General features: G+C 36.8%; 1 protein-coding gene across 2 annotated transcripts in view; it reads right to left on the minus strand.

Annotated features, from left to right (window-relative positions):
* COG5 (component of oligomeric golgi complex 5) overlaps nt 1-15,444 on the minus strand; it is a 189,735-nt gene that overhangs the window by 38,079 nt on the left and 136,212 nt on the right. For both annotated transcript variants that reach the window (XM_075145503.1, XM_075145513.1), the window contains exons 11-14: nt 13,129-13,210; nt 10,563-10,767; nt 9,242-9,403; nt 6,648-6,747 (exon numbers count right to left, since the gene is read on the minus strand). In XM_075145503.1, coding sequence (XP_075001604.1) covers nt 6,648-6,747; nt 9,242-9,403; nt 10,563-10,767; nt 13,129-13,210 — 549 coding nt within the window. The remainder of the gene's footprint in view (nt 1-6,647; nt 6,748-9,241; nt 9,404-10,562; nt 10,768-13,128; nt 13,211-15,444) is intronic.

The raw sequence follows: 15,444 nt of genomic DNA on the forward strand, positions 1-15,444 counted from the left end.
TTCAGCCGGCTGTCGACCAGCACCCCCAGGTCCTTTTCCTCTGGGCAGCTTTCCAGCCACTCTTCCCCAAGCCTGTAGCGTTGCCTGGGGTTGTTGTGGCCGAAGTGCAGGACCCGGCACTTGGCCTTGTTGAAAGGCATCTGGAATCCAATTTCACCATTGCATTGAAAAACAGTATCAGGCTAAATCAAAGCTTCCCAGTTATTTCCCAAGAACCTTTCTGAACTTGGCTGAGTACCCACATATTACTGCTCATATTACGCTCTAGTACTCTGCGACTGATGCACGTTCTAAAACCATGTATAACATTACATAACTCAGATATTTACTTAAGTAAATGTAAATTAATCTCAATATACTACTGAGATCCAGGATAGTGAGAAAGAGGCTGCCTACTCTCTATCACAGATATCAGCTGATGCTGACTTTTCTCTCAAAACAATTCCCAGAATCTAAAAACTTCATTCACCAAAGAAAATCCATACAAATTTCTTTGTGTCCCAAGTGTTCAGTGGTCTATTGCTTTTTGGCTCAGAACAGCAAGTTCTCTCTCATTTTGGCATGTCTGGTACCAGAGGTCTTCAATATGTGTATCAATGTCCTGCCCTCTGAGGATATGGGATAACTATTTGAAACTTGGTGCGAGGACTCTAATTTTTGAGGCACTTATGTCTTCTCTTTAATCTTTAATCTCAAAATTCACTTCTATTACCAGGTCTTTAGCATTTTAACTTTGAAATATATAAAATACACCAAGTGTCACCTTGTGTTTTCTTAAGAAGTTTGGGTAAGAATTCTTCAAAACTCCAGGAAGGACTGTGCTCTCTGTACAATGTTAAAAATTTCCAGGTGGCTTATACTAGGCAAACCTGATAATCAGAAAATCCCACAGCCATTGCCCAGGGTAAAATCCTGATGAGAAGCCAAGCCTCTGCCATGAGCTGTGGGCAAAGGATAGATTAGTAGCTCTCCCAGAGCACTGCCCACAGCCTGTATTTTGGGCCTCCACCTCATTCATCAGCTTTTGTAAGATGTATGACACAAGTCCAACCACATTTAGTTAAGGGAATAAAAAACAAATTCTCTATTTCCTTCCTCCCTCATTACACCCACTCTCCTTCTCCATCTTCTGAGTGCTTCCTCTTTATGATTGCTTACAAGTCTGACAGTGGGAAAGATCTCCATTATATCATCTGCCTGCAGCCTCTTGTCTGTTGGAAAGATCCCTTCTATTAGGCAAATTTTTCTGAAACATCTTACTCCATAAAATACAATATTCCATATTTAGGAACCTCTCCAATTACAGGCAATCACAGCTCCCACTGATTTTAGCCTTATTTACCCTAACCTTAGGATAAATCTGCCTAGCGTAACATGGCCATGCAGATTCTTGCCTTGCCTGTACTTCAAGCAGACATGAACTTGCTCGGCTTGTGCTCCAGGCTGAATGACAGTGTTGTGCTCAGCAAGGTGCCAAGGCTGAGCTGGTCACCCTGGCTTGCAGTGGAGCTAAAATGTGCCCCGCTGTCTGGGAGCACAGCAGAGTGAATTTGTATTTGCCTAAATCATGTAAGCATACCATTACATATCCACATATAAAAATGTTTTTTAAGATAGTTTGATCCACCAGAAGTTGCCAGCATCATCACCCCCACCTGCTCTGAAAAGCAAGAGGGCAATCTGATTTTTACAATCCTGCCTCTGCAAATTACTATTTGCTTGTTTATTGGCCAAAAGATACCAGGCCACTTTGTCTCTGACAGTGATGCCTTATGGTGGGAGGAGGCAGCAAGACAGCCTCCACAAGACAAGACAGGAAGGATTGCTGTGGGACTCTGATTGCAATTAATAAAAATAGTCTGACAGGATGACTGTAACTCTAGGGAGGAAACTAGCAGAGGTCTCCAGGTTCAAAAAGTAGGAGAATCGCATCTTCTCTAAACAACTGCATTTTCACGTTTGCAGCACAACACATTTCATCTATGTGCACTTGGTGGGTGTGTTAGTGTATTTCAATCCACCCACATGCCAAGCTGAACAGAAATAGCACAAAAGTAAGAGAACATACAGTACTTACATTTCTACTCACAATACATGAGGTAACTGAAATCATCACTCTAAAAGCAGAAAGAATGCAACAAAAACCCCAACAATAAATATTGTTTGAAATAGTCCTGTGCTGGGAAGGGAATAGACTAGATGACCAAGTAGGGCTCTTCCACCTTCAATCTCTATAAGGACAATGGATCTTGCAATTTATTTTTCTGCTTGTTGGCAAAAGCACACATCTTGTAAACTTTCAGAGCTTTTAACCCTCAAAGTTTCATGACACCTCTCTGCAAGACATCCAGTTATAAGTATCAGAAAGAGAAATAGCTCTATCAACAGGCAAACCAAAACATAATGATTGCAAAGTTGCAACAAAGAGATTTTTAATTATGAGAGAAATCACAACATTTCAAGTACATTTAAAATTCAGCTCAGCAAATGACAAAATTACAGGTAATCAACTGGGGAAATACAGTTTTGTCTCACTTCCAATCAACAGGTGACTATCTTTTTCATTTTTATATACATAAATGAGAAATCTGATTTAAAGTAGCATATGAACAAAATCAAACATGAATTTAAAAGACTTCTGCAATCAACCAGGCATCTTTTCCAAAAATGGACAGCCAAAATCTGTTCGCTTCTTATTATGGAAGATTCCTGCAGAGTATTACCCTAGAGCAGCGGTCTTCAAAGTAGGGGTGCATGCACCACAGGGGTTATGCAAGACAACCCACTGGAGTGCAGGAAGAAAATATCAGAACTTCAACAGAACATGTATATATACATATAATGGGGGTGCATGCTCAAAAGGTTTTTACCGATAGGGATGCATGACCAAAAAAGTTGAGAGACCACTGCCCTAGAGGATCCTGCCATGCAATTACTGCTGCCATGTCAAAGGCATCTAATGAAGATGTTGGTGAGATATAAGCTCTCTTTTACATCCCAACTATCAGTTATACAAATGGGTAAAAATTTCTCTAGGAGGCAGATTTGTGAGCTCCTATCTTTTGTTAAGCAGCATGGATTCTCAAACCCCAAAATTACTCAACTTTTTCTTTGTTTTCAGGAAATGCAATTTACTGGTTTCTCACTAATCGCTTCCCTCCACTGTACTTACTGTCAGCATTTGATGAAAGAGCTAATTTTCCTTATGTGGTTAAACAAGAGCACAACATGTTATATGTGTCAATCAAGACAGGTAACTTAAGGTATTTGCAAATGGGAACAGATGTCCCCTCTGGAAAACTCTTAAATCAAGGAGAAAAGTTAGTGTTCTTTTTCATCTGGGCTACCTCACTTGTATGAAAAAATGGCTAGTGAACAAAATCTGGCTCAGTAAGCAGCCATTATGTTAAAAAGTAAGGAATGGATTACAATATGCAAATGCAGAAGAGGAAAATTTTGCTCTTATCCAAAATACGATGATCAGATTTGTTAATCTCTCTTCCAATCTGGAATGAGCAGGGTGTAGAAATGGTGACTAAACGGAAATCTTGCAGTGTCTCTGTAATCATTACGAAGATGTTTGGGCTGCCTGATTTAGGGAAAACGTGAGTAAAAGACAAAATAATAACGGCACAGAGAAAATATACCAAGCACCCTTCCTCAGCATCGCCTAACAAAACACAGGATGGGTGGTGAAGTTGAAAAGTAATACTCTTAAATTAACAGAAATATTTTTTTAAATTTAGTGCAATGTATAATTATCCCTTCAAACTCTGTATAGTAAGAACATCTGCAATTACACTGAGTGAAATTAGGACAATAATTCTGAACGCTTCATGGCATACAGCAACCACATCAAGCATCAGCAAAGGGTTAGCTAAAGATTCACCCAGCAGAATATATCTACCTACTGCTCATAGAGGGTTATTTATATCTTCTCTGAAATCATTTGAAGCGGTTAATACAAGAATAGGTCTCAGGCACAGCAACAGCTAGTTCTTGGTGTGGGAAAGCTGAAAACCAAAAGCCAGCAGTATATGAAGTCACAAGTAACACAAACAAATGTTTTGGATTCACAGGAAGAGGCCATCTTTTCTTACTTGTTTTCGCTTTCGTACTGTATGTACAGATTGCTAGATGCTGCTTTTACTCAAAGGTAAAATTTTGAGTGTTGAATAACATTTTTCTTGTTATTTATCCTATCTAAAGCTAACTGGAGAAACAGCAATGAAATCTTTGTGAATTGCAATTCCTTTTTTTGTAAATTGAACAAATAAAAACCCTGACATCAGGACGTCTCAACATTTTTAGGACTGCACATTTCAGTTTTTCACCATTCAAAGCTACCTGCAATATTACAACAACATAAAAAAAACCAATTTTCAAATGACTCTTAAAAGCCCCCCCCAATCTTCCTTCACTGAGAATTCTGAGATTCTTTTGTTTACTTTTAATTTGGAAGATAACTCAATTGTGAATTCCTCCAGGAAATTAAATTTCCATCTTTAGCATTGCTCTACTATAGCTACCAGGAATTAAGCATCTGAGTGGAAATGTTACATGGTCACCCTTCCCAGCTTTACAAAGCTAGTGTTGGAGGCTGGATTGCAAGATTGAATGAAGATTGCATTCTTGGCTACACCACTAAAACATAATGAAATAGTGCTGTCTGACATAACTCCTGTTCTACACATGGTACGTATTTCAGGCACAACCTGTCTGCCCAAAAACAGGTACAAAAAAGAGTTAAGATGTTCTAGATTATATCCACAGGGCTGGCAAGCACGGCACAGGACAAGTGGGAGTGCCAAGCCCCTCTGGAGAATCAGCTGGAGGCTAAGCGTGCTATTTTAGCACTTTAAAGATGGCACTACACACCTATGCCTTGGCAACTGTGTTGAGTCCTTCCAGTTTTTAATTCTGTAACATGTGTATCAGTAAGAAAAGAAAAAAAAGTAAAAAAATGTAGCTGTGCAATACATAGTTAATATTGTTTTATAATTTGCAGGTATATTCTTGAAGGACATTCATGGTCATTCTGCCAGTTTGACTAATCCTGTCACTCAGTTTTTCAAAGTTTTAGGTTTTATTTTCAGTTGTCAAACTCAAGAAGTTCAAGGGCTCAGACTCCCTCCTTACTCCTGCATTCTTTTAGTTTAAGGTCAGCTAATAAAAAGCCACAAATCATACTTGTAAGCTTATTCCTACATATCCTTTTTTTCAAGATTTCTTAAGAATTTGCCAGCTGGCTAATCACAAAATGATGTACGCTTTCAAACAAGCCGCTGGCCAGATTCAAACTCTAACAGAGATGACGAGCACAACAGATCCTGGTACTTTCACAGTTACAGCTGATATGTCTTTTTTTTCCAACTGAATGCCACTATTTGACACTCCATGATAAATAGAGACAGAAGTGTAATATTTTTTACTCATGATGACTCTTGCAACCTATTAAAAATCCTGATTCCTCTCATGAGCAAATTTCACTCTGAAATTATGAAGCCATGACTCGATGTCTTTAAAGGAAGACACAACTTAAGCACTATGTCTAAATATATAGCAAAATAATGTAAACACGTGTTTATTTTAAAATTTTAAATATTCTTTATGGCCTTCATGACTGCCTCACCTACGTTCCTCTTCCATACCCTAGTCTGCAAACTTCCAATGGTAAACAAGGATATGGTAAACAAGGTATGTGTGATTGAATTTCAGTTTTTTTAAAGCTATTCAGAGACAGCCCGTGTCTAAAAGTTAAACAGAATCCATACTAACTTAATTGCTGCAATGTTTTGTAGCCAATTGTTACAAAAAATTGTTAGCAAGTATTTCTCTTTAAATGAACCATATAGTAAATTAATGTCACTGGAGTCTGAGTTCGCTTTCAGATTTAATGTTATTTAAGTGAAAATCTTGTTTACAAATACAAGTAGTTAGTAATTTCTTGTGGGTCTGCATATTGCAAAAATTCATCTCTTCATAAGAAAAGCATTAAAATGTCAGCAACAGACTTCACAAGAAAATTGTTGATCTTAAAAATTATTTTTTCATATGATGACGAGATTCACTGTACTATCCATTGGCTTTTTGGGGATCCTTACCCAAAGGATAAGGCTTTGGGGATCCTTCCTCTATTCAGTTTAACACTAGATAACAGTGCATGGCAAATGACTGGAAGCATTTGACAAATGCAAACAAATCAAGGGTCAGTTAAATATATAGCAAATAATAAATATATGGGAAAAATGCCCAAATTTTATTGCAAATAGTGAAAAGATATATTTGAATAGTCCAGATTTTAATACCACAAAGACGATGTATCATGTAACTGATGGGATATCAAATGTTGGTAAACATTAAACTGAACTGAATTGTCTTAATTTTACTTAACAAAACTACAATTCTGATTTTTTTAAATTAATATGGCAAATTCAATTTGGAGTTATACAGAAAAATTTTACTGCTCTCCGTAGACTCTGTTTATCTGAAGGCAGAATTTAACTGAAAATGTTTCCAAATACAATGGAAAGCCAATTTGAAGGTTTTGTCTATCTAGATTGCTTTACTGTTATGTTGTAAATCTACAAAACCCAGAACATTGTACATAGGAAAACATAAGTTTTTAGAAATTTAAAATTACTTACAAGCTGCTCAGACTTTACACCATAGAGCTGAATGGTCTTTGCCACATTTTTTGCCACAGCTAAACTCAGGTCTGGATCAACAGCAGCCACATTTAGCTCACTGGAAGCAAAGATTACAAATCTTAATTAACTAAACGGTGCTGTACTTAATTGATAAAGAATTAACTATGAATACGTAGTTACGTGGCATGTCAATTTAGAGAGAGTAGCACATACAACCAAGTCTTTCTAAGTATCGTAATTCAGTTTACAATTTAACAAGTCACTTGGGAATTTTATGTGCAGTGTTCTATTCTAGTAAAAATGAGCAAAGTTTAGGAATGACACTTCAGTATGAAATCACTATTAGTAAGCCATTCAAAAATATTGACTGCAATTAACTACATTCAAGCTTTGGCAGCAGCCTTCAAACGTTACAGGTGAATACACAGTCATTCAACTCTGGAATTACATGAGCTGTGCAGAAATACCCAGGGGATTCCTTAGCTTGACACAACTAATAAGCTGTGTTTTAGGCAATCCTTTATAGTAACAGAGGCCCCAAAGATATGACAGGGAACAAACGGAAGAAGGAAAAGACTTCTAAATCACTTCCATTATTTCTTGGTGTCCTGGTTTCGGCTGGGATAGAGTTAAATTTCTTCCTAGTGCTGTATTTTGGATTTAGTACAAGAAGAATGTTGATAACACACTGATGTTTTCAGTTGTTGCTAAGTACCCTGTAGTCAAGGACATCCAGCTTAAAAAAAAAAAAGCATTGGGAGGAAGCACAGCCAGGACAGCCAGCCCAGCTGGCCAATGGGGTATTCCATACCATGTGACATCATACTCAGTATATGAATGGTAGGCATGTTTCAGGAAGTACCGATCGCTACTTGATTATCGGTCAGCGCGGGTGGTGAGCAATTGCATTGTGCATCACTCATTTTGTATATTCTATCATTATCATTATTATTTTCCCTTTTCTGTTCTGTTAAACTGTCTTTATCTCAACCCACGAGTTTTTCTCACTCTTACCCTTCTGATTCCCTCCCCATCCCACTGGGCAGGGGAGAGTGAGTGAGCGGCTGCACGGTATTTGGCTGCCTGCCAGGTTAAACCACGACACTTGGTCATGGAATCCCCCAGATCTCCATCGGTTAGGGCTGCATTCATAAATGCCATACTGAAAACAGACAAGCACAAGGACCATCATGTTGCTAGTGATGAGATTAACCTCTCCCAAGAACTGCAGAGACACTAGGCACCCTGATCTAGGAACAACCTTCTCCGAGAACTCTGCGGGGCCCCAAACATCATTAGCTAAAGGTCACTCTGGAAAACTCAGCTGAAATTTCATAATTTTCATGTTGTTTTCCCTTCTCCTCTGCAAGGAGCAAAATAACATCAACAACCACACCAATAGGCATGTTCTGAGCATCTGCAACTCCCAGTCACAAGTACAGTGTCAGTATTTAATATTACACACACACACTCACATACACATACTGAAAATGCCCATAATTTTCAGACTGTATTAAACAGAGTAGTCTTTAGCAAAGACTTCCTCCTACCTTAGGAGGGAAAATACACCATCGGTAATTTAAGCATCTCATTTTACAAATTCTACCTGGAATAATCGTCTTGATCTATTATCTTGCTGTTTCACGCTAACAGAATATTTACATCAGGTATTATCACTTGCAGCCAAGCAACTATCATCTTCCTTTTGACACAGTCAAAATAATTAAGATATCAGATATTTACAAGATGTGTGAAGTTTCTCTTCCTGATGTTTTATAAGCTTACACAGTAAAACTGAAATTAAAATTTCAGTTATTCCAGAAAAACAAAATTCAGAAATTCAACAATAAATAATAAAAATTATAATAGATTATAAATAATAATGAGGTGATTATCCCGCTGTATTCAGCATTGGTGCAGCCTCACCTTGAATACTGTGTGCGGTTCTGGGCCCCACAATTTAAGAAGGATGTGAAGTTACTTGAGGGCATTCAGAGGAGGGCAACAAAGCTGGTGAAAGGGCTGGAAGGCATGTCCTATGAGGAGCAGCTAAGGACTTTGGGCTTGTCTGGTTTGGAGAACAGGAGGCTGAGGGGCGATCTCGTTGCTCTCTCCAGCTTCCTGAGGAGGGGAAGTGGAGAGGGAGAGGCTGAGCTCTTCTCCCTGGGATCCACTGACAGGATGCATGGGAATGGTTCAAAGCTGCGCCAGGGGAGGTTCAGGCTGCACATTAGGAAGCATTTCTTTACCGAGAGGGTGGTCAAACACTGGAACAGGCTGCCTAGAGAGGTGGTTGATGCCCCAAGCCTGTCAGTGTTTAAGAGGCATTTGAACAATGCCCTTAATAGCACGCTTTAACTTTTGGTCAGCTCTGAAGTGGTCAGGCAGTTGGACTAGATGATCATTGCAGGTCCCTTCCAACTGAACTATTCTATTCTATCCTAAATCCTGACTTATTTTTTACACTAACCAGTTTTACAACTAAAGAGTAATCAACCTCTTACTGCTAAGGAAGTTTCATTTCTAAAATTGTAATTTATGAGAAAAAACACATTGGAGATTACATTTTGCAATGTATTATACATGCATACCTGGCTATAGTTTTAATGATGCTGTCAAGCTCATCAGAAGAAGGAGGATTCCGACCTCCCGGAGGGAAGACAAGATTAATGGGGTCAAAGAGTCGAGATAAGGATTTTGACAAGTAAGCAGCTTCATATTGTTGCAGTGAATCTTTCAAGGCCTTTTCTGGACTGTGGGTATAAGACAAAATTACTACATTTTAAATTAAAATACACAACAGCATTGAATCTTTCCCGACCATACAAACTTTGCAGTATTGAACCTGGTTTTTCTTTCTGCTCTTTAAACATATGCACTTGAAAAGATTTTAATAGTGTCTAACACCTTACTTTTCACCTGAACCATGTAACTAGTCAGGGAGCTATTCTGTATAGTTCAATACAATTCTTAGTACTTTCTGTAAGATCTACATGGAATCCTTAATTCAAGGTGTTCTTGAGATAAACAGTGCTAAAAACATCTGCAAAATATCAGCAAGATATTCAGAACTGCAGTGAAAGACTTTTTTATATTCACATATTTCATTAGTAGACAGCTTGTACTCAATGATATATTAAAAAAAAAAACAACTCTATCTCCTGGTACACGTATGCATGTAGAAAGCTTCAAATAGAAACTCTTCTTAAACTCACCTTTAATAAGCTTCAGTCTTTAGTATTTCTATTTGTGAAAATGAGTAAGCAGTAACGCTCTCAAACTTTTTACCTCTTTTTCAGAAGTTTGGTGAACTATTTACTTTGCTTCCATTGAAGTCAATGATAAGTCTCCCACTGACTGCTCAGGAACACATTTAAGCCAATACAAATCTCACATAAAATATTCATTTTATCTTACATAAGTCTAAAAGTCCCAATTGACTTCATGAGCCTGTTTCAGTTTGATCTTTCTGATATCTACCACTCAGATCATGTTTATTCTACAATGTATAAACATAAAAACTGTGAATCATAACAAACTGAGCCTTGGTCACACACCAATGATTGCGGTATCATTAAGAGAAAGCTACTGTATATGTAATCACAACACATACAAAACCAGATTTTCATCATTCTGCTTTTTTTTTCACCCAAAGAGACAAAAAGATAAAACTAGTTCCAAAGTCAGGGACTTTGTGAAAGACAAGACAGTCCAACACTGTTAATTATATAACCTAATGAAAATCCTACAGCTCTAAAATAGTATTAAAGTAATAACTGCAAGAGGAAAATAAAAGCCTTTAAAATTTTCCCGCTCTAACAATCTAAATAACACTAAGCTCTTAAAAATATTCTGGTTTTTTGCAGGGTGCAAAGCTTTACATTTTATTGCCTTAGAGTTCATAGTACATACTCATAATCTTGGGTTTTTTGCATGAATATGTCCTGTGTATCTTCTTCCATTTGTTGTAGTTCAACAAAGAGATCAGTAGTTCCACTTGTGTTAAAATTCCTCTGAATATTTTGACTATACTGTTGCAGGCGCTTCCACAAGTCGTTATAAAGCCTCAGTAATTTAGGGTATTCTCCTTCAAAAGCTTGTTTCAAAAACATAGAGGCTGCAAAACAAAGCAGTAAGCAATACTCATTGCTAAGTTCAAACTAATTTTTTGATTCATATAAACAACCTGTATCCTTGCATTTACATCAGTGAATGATATACAATGTTATCCTATCTTTAATATTAATAATGTAATATTTACAATTAATTTCAAAGTGTCACGAGCTATCACATTAAATGCAGTTGACAAAGATACGTATCTAAAGCACCAGCATAAAATCCACAATTGGAAGACTGGTCATGGAAAACTTATTTTGTACAATAAAGATACTAATCATGGTCATGAAACATTTGGTATCAAACTTAATTATTACTATTATCATTCATTTAAGTCCAAAGTGTGATTAGAACTCTCTAAATCTAGAGATTTTCTAAGAGTAGTTTGATGGGGGAAAAGCGTGGGGCTGTGCAACTTTGAAGATAGCCATTTAAAACAGACAAAGATAACTTCTGTGAGCCAAAGTCTTCAGAAATCTGATGAGGGAAGCATATGCTTTTACACATACTTCTTAAAACAAGGTACCTAAAATACAATTCCTAAACTTGTCAAATAAAGAATGACAAAGCCAGCAGAAAAATCAGCAATATTTTCAGCCTTGAAAGGCTTGCCACAAGTAACAGGAAATGAAACAAATGTACGCTGTTTTAGCAACTGATGTTCATCTTGATCTAACATCACTCATACTTTATGGATTTCCCATTACATTAGGAGATTAACAGTGTTCCATTCATTCGTAGGTTTTTCAGGTTCCAGACATCTGCCCCATTTCACCCAGCCTATCCTTTCAACTCAAATATATTCTTATTTTGAATACTGGAGGATTCACATTTACCATCAAACACAGAGTTATTTTAGGTCACAAAGCTATGTTTATAAAGACTGTCCCAACCTCACAAAAGCAGATCGTGATCTATTATCAAACTCTGTAAACTGCCATGAATTCCTATTTTTACACTATTTTTCTGATATTGTCTAGTCTTCCTCTGATCTATATGATCCAGAGGTCTGTGACTGACGTCAGTGGATTCAATCACTTAGAATTTATATGTTAAAAATGAACATTCTCATATGCATCACTTAAATGAAAAAGTCTACTCGCTGTAAGCATTGTTTCCCCAAAACTCAGCTGTAGTAAAGTAAAAACATCATTCACAGTTCAAAAATCCCATTTACAGTACAAAAATCCAACCACTCCCTCTAAATGTTTATATAAAAAACATTATTAAAAATCATAAGTAATAAATATTTTTGATAGCTGTCAGACAAAGTACTTCTGACAAAATGTAAGAGTTCCCTTACTTCTGAAATGTTGATTGATCCCATTAACTGATGTCACAATTTTACAACCTTAAAAATGAGTGCTGAAAACTGGTAGCACATGTTCGATTTGAACATATGAGATTCCGGGTATGTACATACTGCTGTTAAAGTAATGCGTAAGGCAAACAGTAAAATTAATATGTTTTAACACAAGATGAATACATTTTCTTTTGGGATCATCTAGTTACTTAGCAACCACTGAACATGAATCAACCAGCTAGTTCCTCAGAATTATATTGCTGCTATAAAGCCTGGAAAGACCAAATATTGAAGGGCCAATGCAATAGCTGAGATCACAAAGACAAACGCAAATCTTATGCACTTTATCTGTATGTGCAAAAGATTAACTTTATACGCTGTATACAAATATGAAAGATATATTTATAAAAGCAGTAAACTCACCTGGGCTTATGATCTAATTGCATGCTACATTAGCATGTACTGGTAATAGTACTGTCTTATGTTTATACATGATTTTTATTTAACATTCCTTGACTGTATCTGCATTTATGTATTACATATGTACAGAATATTCTGAAAAGTCAGAACACCAGCCATTTAAATATATTTAGACAAGACACAATTTTGAAGAAACTCAACTCCTATTTATAAAGGTATCCAAAAATGGCTGAAATCAGATTTTTACAACTAATCAGTATTTAACAAGAAAAGACTGTAAGAACTGCTCTTTAAAATCAAATTACTATTTTTGAATTTGGCAAACTCATTCACTTTGGAAAGTATAATGTACCATTCCAAACATTTTTATCTCCACATACAGTTGTAAAAATATGGGTTTGTTATTAGATAATGACTACTTAATGAAGCAGAAATATTTCTTTCTGAAAATTCAACCATAGCTTAGGAGGATCACCCTGTTTGGTTACAAACCCGAGAAGTTTTAAATTCACAGACCCCGCACGGAGTGAACCACTGCTACAGTTCTAGTGGAGGAGACAATGGGCAATGGGCTTATTGAAATGAGAGATTCAAAATAACTATAGAACACATTACAAATCATTTATACTGAATACTTACAGTCTGTTGCTGACTGAAACTGAGAGGAAAGTGTCTGAGTTACTGCAGTCCAAAATTTGTACAAAATATCAGAATGGCCATCCTGATAGCAAAGGACAAAAGAAATACAAGTTTCAAAACATACTCTTTTCAAAGAACCTTAAACAATGCAAATGGTCCCAGTCAAAGCTGTTCTACTATCACTGAGAATAAAAACTAAATAAATGAAGTCTGAGAAGTTTTCCTCAAGTTTAAAGCTAGAAAAAATATTGGAGAAAACAAAAATAAAAGCTTCAGTCTTCTCTCAAATGGAATATTTTCCTTCAAGTCCAAGAGAACGCTCCGAGCTTTCTAGGGGCATGAGTGTAGACCGAAGCAGTACACCTCAGGAGCTGTGTTAGAAAATCTCCTTGCATTGCAGTGACCTTCTCATTCCATGGGGGTTCTCATGCTGACTACTTCACAGCAATTATTGTTACTGCCACTACAACATGCTTGCAAACACCAACCAGGGACCAAAACCAGTGCATGCTGCTCTGCTTCATACGAAACAGTTTCCTGTTTCTAAAAACATAAAACACATGAAAATACAGTCAACCTCACGGATGATTCTTCACCTCCTTGTGTCAACAGGGCTTGCTGTCAGAAGTGGAAACAAGGCAGGATATTCTTGCAAAAAGAACATACAAGAAATAGCAGGCTGTTTCCTTGCTCCCCCAACATCTTGCACTTAAGCTCAAGCATTAAAGCATTACTTTGTTTTCTCTCTTTTGCTTTCTTCCTGTCTGTGTGTCTAAGGTAGAAAAAATTACAAGAGATGACGATGGGTATCCTGTCCTGCCCACTAGTTAGACACTTGGAAGGCTGTCCAGTGTCTTCATGGGAGGGGGGAGCTCACTCTGGACAGAATGGTTTTCTTCATTGCATGGAAACACATGTAATGTATTGACCCTACTGTATAAATTAACCAGTTTGACCAAATCACTATAGTAATGATAATCAGCAAAAAGTGCTCAGAATGAAAAAGTGAAAGAGCCAGCAGCGATGACAAATGTCAACAATTCTAAGGATCTTATGCTGGCACTTGGCTGTTTCTATCCTGACTCACTCTGAAACATCCAAGGTTTTAAATCAAAGCACAACTTTCACAGCTAAAGATGGGTTTAAGCAAAGGACTCAACACTGGAATCGCTGTCAAAGAGGGATGCATTTTCTCAGCTTTCCTTTTGGCACTGCCAGTAACTTCACTATGAGGAAAATTAAAAAAAACCCAACCAAACAACCCTCGTTCTTGTTAATAACACAAGCCCTTTTAAAGTGTCAGTTCAACTTCTGCACTGCCCAGCACCACAAAAAGGAGGAGATTAGCTATCAAATATAAAAGTCCAGCTACTCCAGATTGAATTACTACTTAAGATGTCAAAGGAAGAAAGAATGCACTTTATTCACTTGCATTAGCAATAACATGAAAAGCAATGAAGGTGTTTAGAATGTCATCCATTAACAGGGTACCACTGCATCCCACTTGAAGATCTGGTCATTGAAAGACTGCAAGTTCCAAAACTATAATCTTAAAGAATTGATATAAAACCTGAAAATCAGTCAAAGGTACACTGAGACATCTAAAAATTTAAAAAAAAAAAAAAAGCATTATCAGATAGAATGCTTTCACAAATTCTGAGATTATATAAGGAATTCATCCAACCCTACCCCTTATCTCTAAAGATACTCAAAGAAAGATAAAATTTATGGGTCATGTGTTAAGAATTGAGAAAGAACATCTTTTATGCTGTTAGACTCATACTTGTAAAATGTATGAGAATTAACATAGAATACTAAAACTGGGATGATGGAATCTCATTTTTGACTGCTTGAGCACACTGACGGATTTAGAAACCGAAGTAACTTATTTTTATAGCTATGTTTGTATTTTCTCTAAAATTGTACTCTATTTTCATAAATGGGCAAAGTAAAATTATAATATTAGACAATGATTCAGAAGGTGCACTGCATAAAATGTCTGGGTTTTTTGCAAATGTATTACTATAGCATAAACGTGAAATTACTCAGTTCTTCATTTCACAGTTTCACATTTAAAACATGAAAATTACTATAAAACAAATGGCCTTTCAACTGTAGAATAAATTAGCTTTCATATTCTCTATCCCAACCTGGAACAATGTTTGCCTATTCAGCATGGTAACTCAATTCAATTTCTAAATAATCTAATGGAGGTGAAAAAATACTTACAGAGCACTTTCAAACAAGTTTTTTATCATTACTGTAATCACCATCTACACCTCTGTCATAGCCCCAGCAGAAAACGCAATGATTAAA

The sequence above is a fragment of the Calonectris borealis genome, chromosome 1, assembly GCF_964195595.1.
Source record: "Calonectris borealis chromosome 1, bCalBor7.hap1.2, whole genome shotgun sequence".
In the NCBI taxonomy this organism is placed as follows: domain Eukaryota; kingdom Metazoa; phylum Chordata; class Aves; order Procellariiformes; family Procellariidae; genus Calonectris; species Calonectris borealis.